Source organism: Ovis canadensis, chromosome 24 (genome assembly GCF_042477335.2).
Source record: "Ovis canadensis isolate MfBH-ARS-UI-01 breed Bighorn chromosome 24, ARS-UI_OviCan_v2, whole genome shotgun sequence".
NCBI classification, from domain to species: domain Eukaryota; kingdom Metazoa; phylum Chordata; class Mammalia; order Artiodactyla; family Bovidae; genus Ovis; species Ovis canadensis.
In genome coordinates this window covers 26,420,612-26,439,761 of record NC_091268.1, presented here as the reverse complement: position 1 = coordinate 26,439,761, position 19,150 = coordinate 26,420,612, and the positions used below count along the sequence as shown (strand labels likewise).

Sequence of the window (19,150 nt, the reverse complement as noted above, 5' to 3'; positions counted from 1 at the left end):
ACATGATTACATGGAGGTCACTGGCAAGGACAGACCAGGGCAAGGCTTGCCTTCTGTCACTCCCTCATGAAATGATCTGCAAGTTCCAACCTATAGCACCATCTGACTTCAAAAAGACAGAGGAGGAGAGGGTGGCGAGCAGTGGAACTGCAAGGAAAGCTGTTTGATATCAACTGGATTTGAGACCAAGGTTGCGTCCAGTCTCATGTCAATATTGTGTCCTTTGCCACAGCCTCTCCTGTATGTTTTACAGCCCACGCAATGGAACCCCACGTTCTCCATGCTAATTGGGCACAGAGCTTTATTTCTCAGCTGTGATTGATGGCAGCCAGTGTGGCTGGGACTGCACGACACGCTAAGACGCTCCTATGTTAACAGGCGGTTGTTGCAATTCCACAGGCTGGAGTTTGGTGCATGGCCCACCAGAATTGCCTGGACCACCCACCCCAGCAGTGGGGGCACCAGCTCACCCCTACGAGGCAGCCTATTCTTCTCACACTTGAGGTGGGCAGCCGTTCACATCGGGGTCTTAGGACCACGTCTTGGACTCCATTTCCACCAGGAAATCTGATCCAGACACACACGAGTCAGTGAGAAGTTGATTTCTAGTGCTCATCACAGGCGAGGGGGCTGCCTTTAAAAGAAGCAGGGCTTCCCTGATGGTCCAGTGGCTAACACTCTGTGCTTCCAAAGCAGGAGCCTGGGTTCCATCCTGGTCAGGGAACTGGATCCCACACAGCACAATTAAGAGATTCCACGTTCTGCAACTGAGAACCAGCACAGCCAAGTACATACAATACGCAATGTGTAAAAAGAAAAGGGGGCCTCCTCTCATGCACTGTAGTGGTGTTTTCAAAACAAAATCAAGCCCCTAGCGGCACAAATTACCAAATGAAAGAAAAGTACCATATGGTGTATTCTATTTGGAGGGGTGGAGGGGGAGACATCTTTTGTTTTATCAGAGATAGCAGAGAACAACTGAATCTTCTCATAAAGGTCCTAAAACAATTAGAGGGATACAAGTAAGCAGATTTGGCTTCAGTTTCAAAGCCTAGTTGTGTCTGACTCTGTGACCCCATGAAAGGCAGCATGCCAGGCGTCCCTGTCCATCACCAACTCCTGGAGCTCACTCAAACTCATTTCCATTGAGTCGGTAATGCCATGCAACCATCTCATCCTTTGTTGTCCCCTTCTCCTCCCGCCTTCAATCTTTCCCAGCATCAGGGTCTTTTCTAATGAGTCAGCTCTTCACATCAGGTGACCAAAGTATTGGAGTTTTAGCTTAAGGATCAGTCCTTCCAATGAATATTCAGGACTGATTTCCTTTAGGATGGACTGAATGGATCTCCTTGCTGTCCAAGGGACTCGCAAGAGTCTTCTCCAACACCACAGTTCAAAAGCATCAATTCTTCGGCGCTCAGCTTTCTTTATAGTCCAACTCTCACATTCATACATGACTAATGGAAAAACCATAGCTTTGACTACATGGGCCTTTGTTGGCAAAGTAATGTCTCTGCTTTTTAATATGCTGTCTAGGTTGGTCATAACTTTTCTTCCAAAGAGCAAGCATCTTTTAATTTCATGGAGCAGTTGAGTCCTGCCAATGTCTGTCTGGTTGGAAATTCAACTTGGAAATTCCAGAAAGGGTGAAGCCAAAGATACTCCCCACACAAAAAAGCAGAAATAAGCCCCATTTTGAGTTACAGCATCACCATTAGGACAAAACAGATCCATAACCCCTCAGCACACCCATTTTGAAGAGCTCCAGGAAAAGGAAACTCTTGCATTATCAGCAAACCAGTCTTTATCAAATGACAAGTTTCAACCTACTTTCAGAGGCCCATGGGTTTGCTATATGGATCCTTAGGTCTATCGTTTCCACTACAATGATAACATTTTAGAAATCATATAAACATGTATACTATCATGTAAGAATTGAATCGCCAGTCTATGTCTGACGCAGGATACAGCATGCTTGGGGCTGGTGCATGGGGATGACCCAGAGAGATGTTATGGGGAGGGAGGTGGGAGGGGGGTTCATGTTTGGGAACGCATGTAAGAATTAAAGATTTTAAAATTTAATTAAAAAAAAAAAAGAAATCATATACAGTTGACCCTTGAACAACAGGGGTTTGAGCTGAGCAGGTCCACTTATACACAGATAGTTTTCAATAGACATATTAGAAAGATTTTTGAAGATTTGCAATGATTTAAAAACTCGCAGATAAACTACATAGTCTAGAAACACTAAAAAATTAAGAGAAAGCTAGGAATGTCACAAGTGTATAAAATAAATGTAGACACCCAAAAATATGTGTTATCTGACTGTTTATGTCATTGGTAAGGTCAATAGTAGGTTATAAGCATCTAGGTTTGGGGGGACTGAAAAGTTATACACAGATTTTCAACTGGGAGGGAGGTTGGTGCTTCTTACCTCCATGTGATTCAAGGGTGGAGTATAATTATATTCTCTAGCATCTGAAGACTCAATCAAAACTAACAGCAGCTTCATTGGTTGGGTTCCCTGAATCCAAGCATGCAGACGTCTTGATATGATAAGAGATGGATGAGGACTATGGGGAATAATCAGTGGTAAGGCAGTGACACCAGTGAGGCCCACCGGCCCCAAAGTGTGGCTCAAATAGATGTTCTCCAGCAACGTGACCCAAGGAAAGTTGGGTCAAGGGCAGGTGGGGTCAGCACGTGGATCACTGGCAAGGTATGTGGCAAGCTTGGGAGAAGCCAAGTTTCTTCTGCATATCACTGTGAGCAAAGACTTGGTTTCAAAAAAGCAGTGGTCACTGTGTTAACCAACAATTCTGAATTGTGATAATGTCCTAAGTGTCTGATATGTAAACATCTTTTTTGCTTTTACTTTTATACAACCTGTAAGAACAAGGTCTATATACCTAGTTTTAAGTCGGCTTATACTTGAGTCATACAAATATGAAAGTAATTTAAGCTCGGCACCAGTGGGAGTCTTTCAAGAAGTTTCCTTGGGTTCACTGCTGACATGCTAAGAAAGTCTGAGAGAGACTACTTTAACTCCGGGACACCTCTGGGCTGCAATCCTTCCTGCGATCAAAATGTACCAAAGGACGAAACTGCAGAGTTCTGAATTTTGGGGAGCCTCGAATCAACAATGCTGACTGGCAGGCTCACCCCCTCAGGTCTCCTGGGGTGTCCAGGACACAGACACGTGCCGCAGCGTAACCTCAGAGGAGAGAAGGCAGGCCACACTGGGCGGAGCACGTGACCAGTACTCACACGAAGAAGGGCATCAGCTGGGTCAGGGTCTCCTTCTGGGGGCTGGCGGTGAACTCAGGGACTGCCTGGATGACTTTGTTCATGACGCTGCGCAGGTAGGTCTGCAGCTGCTTCCTGCGTTCCTCCACAAACTTGGCGTCCTGGGAAGACAGATAGACAGGCGTCCTCAGATATGCTTTCTGCTTTCCTCAACCGCCCAGAGAACACACAACCAACAATCTTCTTTACCCAGATCGAGTGCAAGTGTGCCTCAGGCTTTACACGTGTGACCACACTTAGCAACAGGGGAGATGCTCGTGATACTACTACTGGTGTGTGTGTGTGTGTTAGTCACTCAGCCGTGTACTCTTTGTGACCCCATGGACTGTAGCCTCCCAAGCTCCACTGTCCATGGGATTCTCCAGGGAAGAATACTGGAGTGGGTTGCCACGCCCTTCTCCAGGAGATCTTCCCAACCCAAGGATCGAAACCCAGGTCTCTTGCACTCCAGGCAGATTCTTTACCATCTGAGCCATGAGGGAAGTCCCACTATTACTAAGTGGGGGCAGTGCAGGTTCATGAAATTTCCTACAGTGTATTCCCAGGAACGGATGAAATCTCAGCACCTGCATCATGCCCAAGCATAGCGCTGGGATCTGGGACAGACCATGAACACAAAGGGTCCCTGCAGTGGCCCTGATGGAGGAGATAAATAAACCCAGTGACCACACAGGTCAGCACACAGCGTCATTCATCACACTTAGTATGCCACCCTCCAGAGGGGGTGCTTAATTTTGCCTTCACGGGAATTTTCTGAAATTGGAATCAGTTACCACTATTTAAGAAGGATTTCATTAATAAACAAATTCCACCCTTTCTGAGAAACTAGTGAGGAGATACCCCTCGTCCAAGGTAAGGAGCAGCAGCTGTGCTTTGCTGGAGCAGCCTGGGAAGAGATACCCCACGCCCAAGGTAAGAGAAACCCAAGTAAGATGGGAGGTGTTGCAAGAGGGCATCAGAGGGCAGACACACTGAAACCATACTCACAGAAAACTAGTCAATCTAATCACACTAGGACCACAGCCTTGTCTAACTCAACAAAACCAAGCCATGTCTGCGGGGCAACCCAAGACGGGTGGGTCATGGTGGAAAGATCTGACAGAATGTGGTCCACTGGAGAAGGGAATGGCAAGCCACTTCAGTATTCTTGCCTTGAGAACCCCATGAACAGTATGAAAAGGCAAAATGATAGGATACCGAAAGAGGAACTCCTCAGGTCATTAGGTGCCCAATATGCTACTGGAGATCAGTGGAGAAATAACTCCAGAAAGAATGAAGGGATGGAGCCAAAGCAAAAACAACACCCAGTTGTGGATGTGACTGGTGATAGAAGCAAGATCTGATGCTGTAAAGAGCAATATTGCATCAGTTCAGTTCAGTTCAGTCGCTCAGTCGTGTCTGACTGTTTGCAACCCCATGAATCGCAGAACGCCAGGCCTCCCTGTCCATCACCATCTCCCAGAGTTCATTCAGACTCACGTCCATCGAGTCCGTGATGTCATCCAGCCATCTCATCCTTGGTCGTCCCCTTCTCCTCCTGCCCCCAATCCCTCCCAGCATCAGAGTTCTTTCCAATGAGTCAGCTCTTCTCATGCGGTGGCCAAAGTACTGGAGTTTCAGCTTTAGCATCATTCCTTCCAAAGAAATCCCAGGGCTGATCTCCTTCAGAATGCACTGGTCAGATCTCCTTGCAGTCCAAGGGACTCTCAAGAGTCTTTTCCAACACCACAGTTCAAAAGTATCAATTCTTTGGCACTCAGCCTTCTTCACAGTCCAACTCTCACATCCATACATGATCACAGGAAGGAACCTGGAATGTCAGGTCCATGAATCAAGGCAAATTGGAAGTGGTCAAACAAGAGATGGCAAGGGTGAACATCAACATTCTAGGAATCAGTGAACTAAAATGGACTGGAACGGATGAATTTAACTCAGATGACCATTATACCTACTACTGCGGGCAGGAATCCCTCAGAAGAAATGGAGTAGCCATCATGGTCAACAAAAGAGTCCAAAATGCAGTACTTGGATGCAATCTAAAAAATGACAGAATGATCTCTGTTCGTCTCCAAGGGAAACCATTCAATATCACAGTTATCCAAGTCTATGCCCAACCAGTAATGCTGAAGAAACTGAAGTTGAACGGTTTTATGAAGACCTACAAGACCTTTAAGAACTAACACCCAAAAAAGATGTCCTTTTCATTATAGGGGACTGGAATGCAAAAGTAGGAAGTCAAGAAACACCTGGACTAACAGGCAAATTTGGCCTTGGAATGCAGAATGAAGCAGGGCAAAGAGTAATAGAGTTTTGCCAAGAAAATGCACTGGTCATAGCAAACACCCTCTTCCAACAAAACAAGAGAAGACTCTACACATGGACATCACCAGATGGTCAACACCAAAATCAGATTGATTCTATTCTTTGCAGCCAAAGATGGAGAAGCTCTATACAGTCAACAAAAACAAGACCAGGAGCTGACTGTGGCTCAGATCATGAACTCCTTATTATCAAATTCGGACTCAAATCGAAGAAAGTAGGGAAAACCGCTAGACCATTCAGGTATGACCTAAATCAAATCCCTTATGATGATACAGTAGAAGTGAGAAATAGGTTTAAGGGCCTAGATCTGATAGATAGAGTGCCTGATGAACTATGGAATGAGGTTCATGACATTGTACAGGAGACAGGGATCAAGACCATCCCCATGGAAAAGAAATGCAAAAAAGCAAAATGGCTATCTGGGGAGGCCTTACAAATAGCTGTGAAAAGAAGAGAGGTGAAAAGCAAAGGAGAAAAGGAAAGATACAAGCATCTGAATGCAGAGTTCCAAAGAATAGCAAGAAGAGATAAGAAAGCCTTCTTCAGCAATCAATGCAAAGAAATAGAGGAAAACAACAGAATGGGAAAGACTAGAGATCTCTTCAAGAAAATTAGAGATACCAAGGGAACATTTCATGCAAAGATGGGCTCGATAAAGGACAGAAATGGTATGGACCTAACAGAAGCAGAAGATATTAAGAAGAGGTGGCAAGAATACACAGAAGAACTGTACAAAAAAAGATCTTCACGACCCAGATAAGCATGATGGTGTGATCACTAATCTAGAGCCAGACATCTTGGAATGTGAAGTAAAGTGGGCCTTAGAAAGCATCACTATGAACAAAGCTAGTGGAGGTGATGGAATTCCAGTTGAGCTATTTCAAATCCTGAAAGATGATGCTGTGAAAGTGCTGCATTCAATATGCCAGCAAATGTGGAAAATTCAGCAGTGGCCACAGGACTGGAAAAGGTCAGTTTTCATTCCAATCTCAAAGAAAGGCAACGCCAAAGAATGCTCAAACTACTGCACAATTGCACTCATCTCACATGCTAGTAAAGTAATGCTCAAAATTCTTCAAGCCAGCCTTCAGCAATACGTGAACCGTGAACTCCCTGATGTTCAACCTGGTTTTAGAAAAGGCAGAGGAACCAGAGATCAAAGTGCCAACATCTGCTGGATCATGGAAAAAGCAAGAGAGTTCCAGAAAAACATCTATTTCTGCTTTATTGACTATGTCAAAGCCTTTGACTGTGTGGATCCCAATAAACTGTGGAAAATTCTTCAAGAGATGGGAATACTAGACCACCTGACCTGCCTCTTGAGAAATCTGTATGCAGGCCAGGAAGCAACAGTTAGAAGTGGACATGGAACAACACATTGGTTCCAAATAGGAAAAGGAGTACGTCAAGGCTGTATATTGTCACCCTGCTTATTTAACTTATATGCAGAGTACATCATGAGAAACGCTGGACTGGAAGAAGCACAAGCTGGAATCAAGATTGCTGGGAGAAATATTAATAGCCTCAGATATGCAGATGACACCACCCTTATGGCAGAAAGTGAAGAGGAGCTAAAAAGCCTCTTGATGAAAGCGAAAGAGGAGAGTGAAAAAGTTGGCTTAAAGCTCAACATTCAGAAAACGAAGATCGTGCCATCCGGTCCCATCACTTCACGGCAAATAGATGGGGAAACAGTAGAAACAGTATCAGACTTTATTTTTGGGGGCTCCAAAATCACTGCAGATGGTGACTGCAGCCATGAAATTACAAGACGCTTACTCCTTGGAAGAAAAGTTATGACCAACCTAGATAGTATATTCAAAAGCAGAGACATTACTTTGCTGACTAAGGTCCATCTAGTCAAGGCTATGATTTTTCCTGTGGTCATGCATGGATGTGAGAGTTGTACTGTGAGGAAAGCTGAGTGCTGAAGAATTGATGCTTTTGAACTGTGGTGTTGAAGAAGACTCTTGAGAGTCCCTTGGACTGCAAGGAGATCCAACCAGTCCATTCTGAAGGAGATCAGCCCTGGGATTTCTTTGGAAGGAATGATGCTAAAGCTGAAGCTCCAGTACTGTGGCCACCTCATGTGAAGAGTTGACTCATTGGAAAAGACTCTGATGCTGGGAGGGACTGGGGGGGCAGGAGGAGAAGGGGACGACCGAGGATGAGATGGCTGGATGGCATCACGGACTTGATGGACCTGAATCTGAGTGAACTCTGGGAGATGGTGATGGACAGGGAGGCCTGGCGTGCTGCGATTCATGGGGTCGCAGAGTCAGACACGACTGAGCAACTGAGCTGACTGAACTGAACTGAGGAGACGTAGTGACACGGCCCCACTCCACGGCCACTCTGGGGGTGAGGGTCTGCTTGGTGTGGCCCCGAGGCAGGCACAGGGCCCCAGGTCCATGCCCAGAACCCTCCTGGCTCACACCCCCATGTCTGCCTGGCCCTCATAGGCAGGGCTGGCTTCCAGGCATGCCCCAGGGTGAGAACTTGGACCCGTGTGGTGACCTGCTATCCCCATGTTGAAAATCTGAATAATTTCGGCATGAGGGGCCCTCCATCTGCCTGTTGCCATGGGCCCCACAGACCCCAGAGCCCCACCTGCTCATATGCATCTGAACTAGCTGGGGGGTGGCGGGGAGAGGGGGCTGGCTTGGAACAAGGAAATTGGGCCTGCGTTGGGGATGGGGGACATCCTTCTTTGAGGAAGCGATGCTTCTTCCAGACTGGAGGCTGAGTGGGGTGAACAGGGCATGGCAGAGCAAGGGGATGGGAGGAACAGGGTTACTCATCCTCACAGGGACACGAGACGTCCTCTCTGATGAGTCTCACATGACAAATGAGGGAACCCATAGCGAGGCTGGGCTGCTCGCCCACGAGGCCCCACACCCAGATCATGACACTCACTGCCCCCTCGTCAACCGCCCCAGCCAGCCTGGGGCTCTGCAAGTCTGCAGAAGGCACCCACATGCTCAGAGACATCTGAGGACAAGCCCTATCCCCACAAGGCTCTGCCAAGAACCCAAGCACAGCCGGGAGATTCTTAAGTGCTGCCAGGTTTAGCAAATAAAAAGACATGATGCCCAGTGAAATCTGAATTTCAGATAAACAATGAATTTTTCAGTATTCATAACTCCATATTCAATAATTCATGACTCAATAATTTTTCAGTATTCAAGTATGGCTATACAATAAAACCTTTCCATGTAATATTTGGGACTCACTTAGACTTGGAAATTATTCACTGTTTATCTGAAATTCAGATTTTATGGGGTGCCCTGAGTTTCATCTGCAACCCTCCTCCGGATGCCAGTGGGGAGGAAGGAACACAGAGCATCTGTTGCCCCCTGGGGGCCACTTCAAGGTCACAGCAAGGTCTTTTCTCCCAGAGCCGCCCTCTGATGTAGTGCCTCAGCGGGATGTTTCTCCGGGGGGAATGGCGCACCAACACCGTGGCTGGCTGTCCAACTTGATTGCCAGCTCGGTCCCAGGTTGGGGCTGGAATCTCGTCAGTGGGGGCAGGAGGCATCGCCCCAGAACCGCGGGTCCTTGCCCCAAGCTCAGCCACTCGGGCTCCGCTCACCTGTCTGATGCCTGGATCTGCTCTGCGGACTCCAAGTTTCAACCCATCATAAGCAATTAGATCCTCCTCCTTGGGAAGGTGATTAATATGCCAGGTTAATGCTGAACGGAGCCACTCAGGCCTGGTTTTTAATCCGCGCAAGAAACCCTCAAGGATGGCTTGAAAGGCTTTGTGGCAGAAAGGCAAGAAAGGGGCTCAGCAGCCCCCGAAGAACTCATGGGGATTTCTCCTTTTTCAGAGGAGGGATGCTCAGAACACTCTGAGCACCAAGAAGGGTGGGGATGGCTCCCCGTCTGGCTTGTGGGCAGTGCTGGGCTATACAGCCCTTGGAGGGGAGGACAGGAGGACCCCCAAATGAAGGTCAGAGGATCCCACCCAGGGGTCGAATCTGACTGTTTCCACTAGGGCTTCTGCTGGCCCAGGTCCCAGGGCCAACAAGGGCTTAGCAGAAAGGTGACCACCTGAGAAATCCCACATCCTTGCCACGCACTGAATCCTCGAGCTCGCCAGTCCCTGGAAACCCCAGCCAGCTTCTGATGAAACCCAACATGGTAGCAATCTGAGTTTGACAGCTGAGCAATTTCTACTGAGCCATTCAGAACTAAAGACGGGTATTTGTGGAGTCTTCATGCATGCTCTGCGCTCAGCGCTTTCCCAGCACGCGTATTTCTAGCACAGTGGAGGCTCAGGAAGGGTAGGGAAACTGTAAGAGGTCTCAGGACCTGGAGGCAGTTCAGTAGGGTCCCAGGTCATCGGCCGATGAGCAAAGGAGAGCTGCCTTCAATTCTGAAGACACTCTTCAATTTACAGAAGAAAAATCTACGGGTCCTTTAAACCCCAAGGCACCTCCCAGTCAAGACGCAGTTCACAGAACATGCACCTGCCCGTCGGTTGCAGCAGAAGGAAGCCGGTCACACCGGAATGATGGGGGCAGGGTTAGGACGGTGGGGGCTGTCATCAGACCATGAGCCTCTGCCTGGACACAATGTCCTCAGATCTCAATCTCATCCTGGGGGTCTGGACGCCTTGAGTGGCCACACACGACTCAGCAGGATGTGGTGAGGCTGTAAAGATCTCAGAATACCTCAGTCTTTCCCAGGACTGTCATTTCATTTTTTCACTATGAAAGTTTCAAATTATGGCAGAAAGTAGAGCGCATGGTATAATAAACCCTCAAGACCCTTTATCTAATAAAGTCTTAACCCTTTACCATATTTCATCATTTTCACCTTTTTGCTAAGCTGTCTCAAAGTAAATTATACCTATCATGATGTTTTATCCCTAAACACTTCAGGGTGCATTTCTAAAACACTAAGAACATTTTCCTATTGTATCACAATACTGCGGTCATCTCTAATAAGATGAATGATAATGTGTTGGTGTTACCTCATACCTAGTGTGTATTCGAACATCTGAATTTTCAAATGTGCCTACTGCTTATGGAACTTTTTTTTTAAGGGTGGAGTCCATCCCAGAACAAAGTTGGCAATTCTTCAGCAGGTTGAATGCAGTCTGGTTCAGATCAGATTCCCCCTCAGGATTAGTGAGGTTCTGACCAAAAGTCCTGTGGTCACAGGACTGGAAAAGGTCAGTTTTCATTCCAGTCCCAAAGAAAAGGAATGCCAAAGAATGTTCAAAGCACTGCACAATTGCACTCATCTCACATGCGAGCAAAGTAATGCTCAAAATTCTCCACGCCAGGCTTCAATAGTACGTGAACCGTGAACTTCCAAATGTTCAAGCTGGATTTAGAAAAGGCAGAGGAACCAGAGATCAAATTGCTAATATCTGCTAGATCATCAAAAAAGCAAGAGAGTTCCAGAAAAACATCTACTTCTGCTTTATTGACTATGTCAAAGCCTTTGACTGTGTGGATCACAACAAACTGTGGAAAATTCTTCAAGAGACAGGAATACCAGACCATCTGACCTGCCTCCTGAGAAATTTGAATGCAGGTCAAGAAGCAACAGTTAGAAATGGACATGGAACAACAAACTGGTTCCACATTGGGAAAGGGAGTTTGTCAAGGCTATATATTGTCACCCTGCTTATTTAACTTATATGCAGAGTACATCATGCAAAACACTGGGCTGGATGAAGCACAAGCTGGAATCAAGATTGCCAGGAGAAATATCAATAACCGCAGATATGCAGAGGACACCACCCTTGTGGCAGAAAGTGAAGAAGAACTGAAGAACTTTCTGATGAAAGTGAAAGAGGAGAGTGAAAAAGCTGACTTAAAACCACATTCAGGAAACTAAGATCATTGCATCTGGTCCCATCACTTCATGGCAAACAGACAGGGAAACAGTGACAGACTTTATTTTTCTGGGCTCCAAAATCACTATAGATGGTGACTGCAGCCATGAAACTAAAAGACGCTTACTCCTTGGAAGAAAAGTTATGACCAACCTAGACAGCATATTGAAAAGCAGAGACATTACTTTGCCAGCAAAGGTCCGTCTAGTCAAGGCTATGGTTTTTCCAGTGGTCATGTATGGATGTGACAGTTGGACTATAAAAAAAGTTGAGCACCAAAGAATTGATGCTTCTGAACTGTGGTGCTGGAGAAGACTCTTGAGAGTCCCTTGGACTGCAAGGAAATCCAACCAGTCCATCCTAAAGGAGATCAGTCTTGAATATTCACTGGAAGGACTGATGCTGAAGCTGAAACTCCAATACTTTGGCCACCTGATGTGAAGAACTGACTCATATGAAAAGACCCAGATACTGGTAAAGATTGAAGGTGGGAGGAGAAGGGGACAACAGAGGATGAGATGGTTGGGTGGCATCACTGACTCAATGGACATGAGTTTGAGTGAGCTCCGGGAGTTGGTGATGGACAGGGAGGCCTGGCTGCTGAGGTCCATGGGGTCACAGAGTCGGAAACACCTGAGCGACTGAACTGAACTGACCAAAGGGGCCGATGGTGGTGCCTTTTCACCGCAAGCTGCTAGTGGGCTTGTGTAGCCTCAAAATGTGAAAACCAGGGTGTAGGGGCTTCCCAGGCGGCACAGTGGTAAAGAATCCACCTGCCAATGCAGGAGACACAGAAACACTGGTTTGATCCCTGGGTCGGGAGGATCCCCTGGAGAAGGAAATGGCAGCCCATTCCAGTATCTTGCCTGGAGAGTCCCATGGACAAAGGGGCCTGGAGGGCTGCAGTCCATGGGGTCGCACAGAGTCAGACACCACTGAGCACAGACAGAGGGCACTGCATCCAGTGCAGGCCCCTGGCCTCTCCTGTGAAATGGCCCTCAACAGGGGAAGCACAGGGCCACCATCCCGGCTGGCCTCTCTGGGGACCCGGCTCTGTGGATTGCCCAAGACACCATAGACCCATTCAAGATCCACCCAGTGAGACGATCACGTTCCAGGTGATCACATTCCAGGTGACCTTCCAGAACAGCTTGCACTGCCACTGGCCAGCTCTACTGTGTGGCGGCTAAACCACTCAGAGCTGCGGTTCCTCATCTGCAAAATGGGGTAAGGGTGGTGTCTATGTCATTTGTGATACCCTAAGCTAAGCGCCTGGTGGCCAGCATCGTCTGCCAGGCTCTGCGATGCTGATGTCTCTGGATGTTCAGCCAGGATGCCTTTCCTCAGGGAGTGTCTCTGTGCATGGGGCGGGGACAGACTGGCAGACAGTAGTGCCCAGACAGGGCAAGCGCTGGGAGGCCGCCTTCCAAAGGTGAGCAGGGGAGCGTGAGGCAAGTTCGTGTGAGAGACAGAGACGGGGTCTCACTTGAGGAGCCGACTCCTGAAGGGGCTCTTCAGCATCTCTTGGAGGAGAGACACCGTCGGGGGTCTACGTGGGAGCCCTCAGTGGAGGAAGGGCATGCCAGGCAGAGGGAACAGCAGTGTGGAGGCTGTAGGAAGGAGGAGTGCAGTTTATGGGAGCGGCAGAAGGCAGGCCGGCGGGGCTGAGCTGAGTGGCTCCCGGGAGCCGAGGCTGGAGCAGCGGGGTTGGATCACATACAGCCTCAGGGACTGTGAAAGAGGCGGCTGATGGAGGTGGGATGCAGGAAGTGCATTTAGAAAGACTGTTGGTGGCCAATGGGCTGTAGGCAGCCTGACGCAAAGAGACGCCGGTGAACTCTGCCCCCTTGCCAGGTGTGCACATCTCAGCCCTCAGCGTGGCTCACATGAAGCTTGTCGATGTGGCCCAGCTTGCCCTGCCAACCTCCCTTCACGTTACCCTACCCCCAACCCCATCAACACACACCCCACATCCAGGCGATCACAGCAGCTCCGTAAACACGTACAAACGTGTGTGTGGGGGGGTGGATTTAGGGGCAACAAGGCAGGCCACCGGAGAGAAGGAGCCCAGACAAGAGACGACAAGCCCCCTGATGGGGAGAGAAATGGAGAGAAGCGGCTGCAGGCCGGCTCCCTGGTCCCCAACTCCCCCCGGGTAGGGAGTGAGGGGCAGACAAGGAGAGAGCAAAGATGGGGAGCTGGTCCTTTGGGGACCCCGTTGGTCAGCTGGGCCCCCAGGGAAGAGACTGGTGTCCACATAGGGCCTGCCCCGCTGGACAGGAGCCAGCACTTAAGGGGCCACGGATCATGGTTGTGCTCCTGGGGCTGCTGCCAACACGCAGCATCAGCGGCGGTGGGCTGGACGGCAGCCCAGCTCGCGGAATGCGCCAGACGCCTCTGGTGGCCGCTTAATGAGTCCTCGCTGCCCGTGGCCCTGCAGTCATCTTGCCCGGCACTCTTATCGTAATACTATTGTCAGTTATGGTTGAGGACTAAGAATAGCAAAGGCAGTTAGTCCTCTCGGTAAAAAAGAATACTCAGGACTATTTTAATGGGGGTATTTTTTTTTTTCCCTCCCGAAAAGGTTAATTCTATTTTGAGCTTCAAGAAGATAAAGACGCCATCAAATGAAGAGCTATTTTTAAAACGATGGAAGGATGTGAACAAGACAATGAGCCACCATTCCTGGAACCAGACCCCCAGCCCCCTGTACTTTCCCGCATGTTCTTTCCTGGGTCCTTCCTTACAATGGCGTCAACCACACCCCGTCTCTCCAAGGGGACCGTCCCCAGGCGTCTGCACTTCCAGAGCGCCTCTTCATTCCCGTTTAAGTATATCACCATGATTTATACAGTATATAGAAGGTCTTGTCCATCAAGGGCATCAGGCCCTGTCGAGAGAGGCCATGGCAAGTCAGCTGATCTGACAGTGCCTCACTGGCTGGAGAATCCCAGGACAATTCTGGAACTAGTTTCCCAAGGAGCCCAGCATCAGTGAATGACTTCAAGTTCTATTTTAGAGCCGGCAGCCCAGGTGGGACGTGCTGATGGGCTGGTGTCATTCATTTGTTTACTCAATGATCCGGCCACAAATTAGCTCACTCATTCATGCAACAGATAGCCTGCTGTGAAACAGGTGCTAGAGGAAGGAATAGATCAGCCTCGGATCCTGCCTTCACAGAGCTTACAGTCGATGGAAAAGACAGACTAACTGATCATTACAGAAAGTGCGATGAGGCCAGGAACACACAGGATAAAGGTGCACACAAGGTCTGCTGTGGGGAGGGGGGAGTGTGTGTGGAGAGCACACAGTGGGGTAGGCAGGCCTTTCCCGGGATCATGTGATATAATAGTTACAGTAGCATCAGCAGCAACAGGAAGAGGAGGTGTTACTATTAACATTTACTGAACATTCTGAGTGCGCGCATGCATGCTCAGCCATGTCCGACTCTCGGCGACCTCATGGGCTGTAGCCCACCAGGCTTCTCTGTCCATGGAATTCTCCAGGCCAGAATACTAGAGTGGGTTGCCATTTCCTTCTTCAGGGGATCTTCCCGACCCAGGGATCGAACTCAGGTCTCCTGCACTGGCAGGTGGACTCCTTACCATTAGCACCACCTGGGGAAGACTGAGTACATTAAATGCTTTATTGGATTCACACAGACCCACTGGGATAGATACATTTTAGTATCTCCATGTCAGAGAGAAGCTGACACTCAGAGGGGTGGGGGCGAGGGGCAGTGTCCAGACATGTGACTGCTGAGGGGTGGAGACAGAACTCGCCCCGGGAAGCGAGCGGGACACGGGGCTGAGCTACAAAATACTTTCACTTTCATCAGCTGGAAGGACCAGATGTGAATGAAGCGGGGAGGAGGAGGCCTTTATTTAGAGCAGTTAGGTGGAGAGGGGAGGGCGGCGAGGGGTGAAAAAGGCCCACGTGTCTCTAAGACATCCTTGCTGAGAATTTCAGGTTCCAAGCCCTGACAGACACCCACTAATTTAGAGACCAGAGCCACTGCCCCTCCTGCAGGGCCAGGGAGCACAGTCCTGTTAGCTGAATTACTTTACCCCCAGTGACTGAGCTTGGCCACCATTTACCAAGTAGCCTGGTGATGGGCTGGGATGAACAAAGACAGACAGGAAACAGGCATGGCCCTGTGGGGGTCAGTGTCTCCTGCTCGGAACATTTACTGAGTCCCGCGTTGTTACAGAGTTATCCACCCAAGCAAACATTTACTTGAAGCCTCCCCTGCCACGCCCAGTTAGTCCGTGTGAAAAACACCTAGTTCTTGGCATAAAAGCACGAACCACCTCTCACTCATCCATACACTCAAGCATCCACCAAGTGGCAGAGAGGAGGAGCTTCTACTCGCCCATCCACACCTACCCTGGACGCCCGCCTCATTCCAGGGCCCGTGATGAGCAGGGGCTGGAGAAGGGGAACAGGACGGCTGCCCTCATGGAGGTCGCCATCAAGATCCCCTCTCTTCTTCCAACACTGCTGGGCCAGACCCTGTGCCGGGGCCCCCGAGATGAGATGGCAAGTCCTGGTGTCGGCAGACACCACCAGGAGGTCAGGGCCGACACTGGCAGAGCAGGAGGAGAGCTCCTGGAGTGGGGGTGGCCCGCCCTCTGAGCTGGGCTGCCGGGAATCGGCAGGCACCTCCAGCCTCCGTCTGCGGTGGGGGGCCGGGTGGAGAAAAGGAATCCGGATGGAGTGCCTGAGGGGGGTGGGGTGTGTGTGGACTGAAGCAAGGAGAGAGGCCAACGGTAAGGCGTGAAGTCAGTGCAGAGGGTCTGGGGGAGACGGAGTGCACACACTGGGGGTTCAGGAGGCCCAGAAGTCGAGACTCGGGGAAGGAACAGAAAGGAGTTGATGAGGACTTCCCTGGCGGTCCAGTGGTTAAGACTTCGCTTTCGCCTTCCAGTGCAGGGGGTGCAGGTTTAATCCCCAGGAGAGGAGCTAAGATGCCTGGACTGTAAAGTCAGCTCCTCTGTCTCCATCAGTGGCACAAGCTAACACTCCCTCAGAAAGGCAAGGGGCTACTGAAAACAGAACTGCCTCCCTCACCGTGTAAAAATAAAATAAAATAAATAAATAAAAATATTTATTTTTAAAATATTTTTAAAAATATTTCCTATTTCTTGTGGAAATAGGAGTTTCCACCAGACACACAGCACGATGCATGGCTCTGCCGGCAGCCCCAAGGATCTGAGGGCTTCCGGGTGAGACGCTGCCTGCGGTGGGAAGAGAAAGGGCAGGTTCGAGAAGACATCACAGACCCCAAAGCCCTCCCCATACTTCCTTCATGAAAAACGCCAGGGGGCTTAGGACCTGCACCAAATCTACACTTGCACTTCCTATTGATCCAGGAGACACTCCTCCTCTTGTTCGGAAAGCCCCCAGTGAGTCTACGGACAAGCCTCGTGGCTCACAATACCTCACTCAGAAATGGGGGAAACAGATCAGACCCCCAGGGCTGGTTAGCTCAAGGAGGGAATACTACGTGGAAGAGTTTGAAGAGCATAACACAGCACTTGCATGATGTCCATGAACTACGCTAAATGTCAGAAGAGAAGGCGGATCCCGACCCCCACCTGCAATGAAGGGAGCTCCACCCCACACCTGGACTGCAAACACAAGAAACAAAGCAAGTCTCTACTCCACAAAAGGAACAGAACCCTCCACCCCCACCTCCAGGGCTCAAGGTACATTTACACTTTCCTCCCATCCAGTTCTCATAATGATCATAGTAATAATTACTGTAATACTGTTTATTGCCAAGCTTACTGAGTGCTGAGCACTACGTGGAGTGTCCACCTTAATTTTCTCAAGAGACTCTTGCGACAGCTCTATGGAGTAGATACTAATATTCCCATTTTGCAGATGAAGAAACCGAAGCTCCCAGAAATTAAGTGCCTCCCCTAAAGTGACCCAGCTAGGGAGGAACAGAGCTGGGACTGTAGGGCCATGTCTGTTTGAGTTCAGCTCATAACTATGATGCTGTCCTGGCTCCTAGGGTCAACGTATTCATAAATAGCAGGATTGCTACAGTTTCGCTAAACACAGGAATGAAAAAACAAAGTAGTCCTGCGGTTCACATGGGGTGAGCCAGATACCAGAGCTCTACAAACTCCGCTTGTGGCACAGCGCTATGTATTGTGGCTGGGTAAGTCTCATCCTTCCATCATTGGAACCTGCCCGTCAGCGGGAGGGGAGATTATGGACAGTAGCTTTACAGCAGCCTCTGTGGCTCAAGAAGCGCTGGATACCGGGACCTGTCCGCCCACAGGCGGGAAACAGCCTGCAATGTCTCTTCCACCCTCCGTGACGCTGGCACAGGCTGGGTCCTAGATAGGACGTGACAAATGATCTCCTAGCAGGAGAACAGAAGGCTCTGTCGCAGTCAAAGCCCATTTTTCTCTGTTATTGACTTTGCAGCCAAGGCAACCTGCAGGCTGGACAGCTGAGGTGGGGATGGGGGAAAGGCTGGTTCATGCATTCACTGGGAAAAACTCAAGAGTGGGGGGGAAAACAGACTGCATCCATGTGCAAGTGTCTCTTCCCAGAGCTGCGAGCTCCAGTGTGGGAGGGATCAGTGGGTAACACGGGCAACCACAGGTGCCAGTGGGGACAAGGTCAGCAGGAAAGATACAGCCACAACTTTAATCCCAGTAAGTGTTGCCTCGTGGGGAAGTGGGTTCACTGTTGCCAGATCGCCTAGATTTTTTTAAAGTGAAATCCCAGATTTTTCAATATTGAAAATCATAAAAGATTTAACGTCCAGGTGGATCAAACAAAACAGAAGACAGGCCACAATTTCAGATGTCTGATCTAATGAGATGCTCCTTAACTTAGAATGCTTTCCACAAATTTATGGAAGGAAGACCTAGGACCTGGGATTCTTTAGGAAAGCAGCATGGTGTGTCCACAAGAATCACTCAGAGCTGAGCTCAGCCCCAGCTGCGGCTTAGCTGGGTGACCCCTGAGCAAGCTATCTCCACCTCTCTGGACCTCAATTTCTCCACTCGTGCAGCACAGCCCAGGTGGCTTAGTGGGTAAAGAATTCACCTGCTAATGCAGGAGACATTAAGAAATGTGGGTTTGATCCCTGGGTGGGAAAGATCCCCTGGAGGAGGGCATGGCAACCCGCTCCTGCATTCTGGCCTGGAAAATACAGTGAACAGAGGAGCCTGGTGGGGTTGCAAAAAGTCAGACATGACTGAAGCGACTTAGCACACACGACCTAGAGGATTATTATGTGACCAAATGAGACGACGTGTGCAAAACCACAGCTGTTCTCAACCCATGACAGACATTCAGCACACAGACATTTCCTTTCTCGAAGCAGTCACAATTCAGGTCCGTCAGCCATATTCTTTAGGCTGGCAAATTAATTTGGTCAAATTAAATACAGTATACTACATGACCCACTGTACTGTAAATCAACTATACTTCAATAAAACTGAAAAAATAAATAGAAGATATACAGACGCTTTACCGTCTGAGCCACCAGGGAAGTCCTATAGTTCACTACCTAGCCCTGCAATTCCAGCCTGAGTACCTATCCTGAGAAATTCTCACACAGGATCCTAAGGGTCAGGAACAAGGAGACCAATGGCCGTGCTGTTTTGAGTGGGGAACAGTCAGGAGCCACTGGGAGGCATCTCG

The 19,150-nt window shown here is 49.1% G+C and overlaps 1 protein-coding gene across 2 annotated transcripts in view; it reads right to left on the bottom strand.

The window, feature by feature from the left end:
- SNX29 (sorting nexin 29) overlaps window positions 1-19,150 on the bottom strand; it is a 603,019-nt gene that overhangs the window by 67,204 nt on the left and 516,665 nt on the right. Inside the window, exon 20 of one of the 2 annotated variants that reach the window (XM_069569984.1) lies at window positions 3,268-3,407. In XM_069569984.1, the coding sequence (XP_069426085.1) occupies window positions 3,268-3,407 (140 nt within the window). Of the gene's footprint in view, window positions 1-2,058; window positions 3,408-19,150 lie in introns of those variants that run through there. The other variant, XM_069569985.1, reaches the window with a different exon arrangement.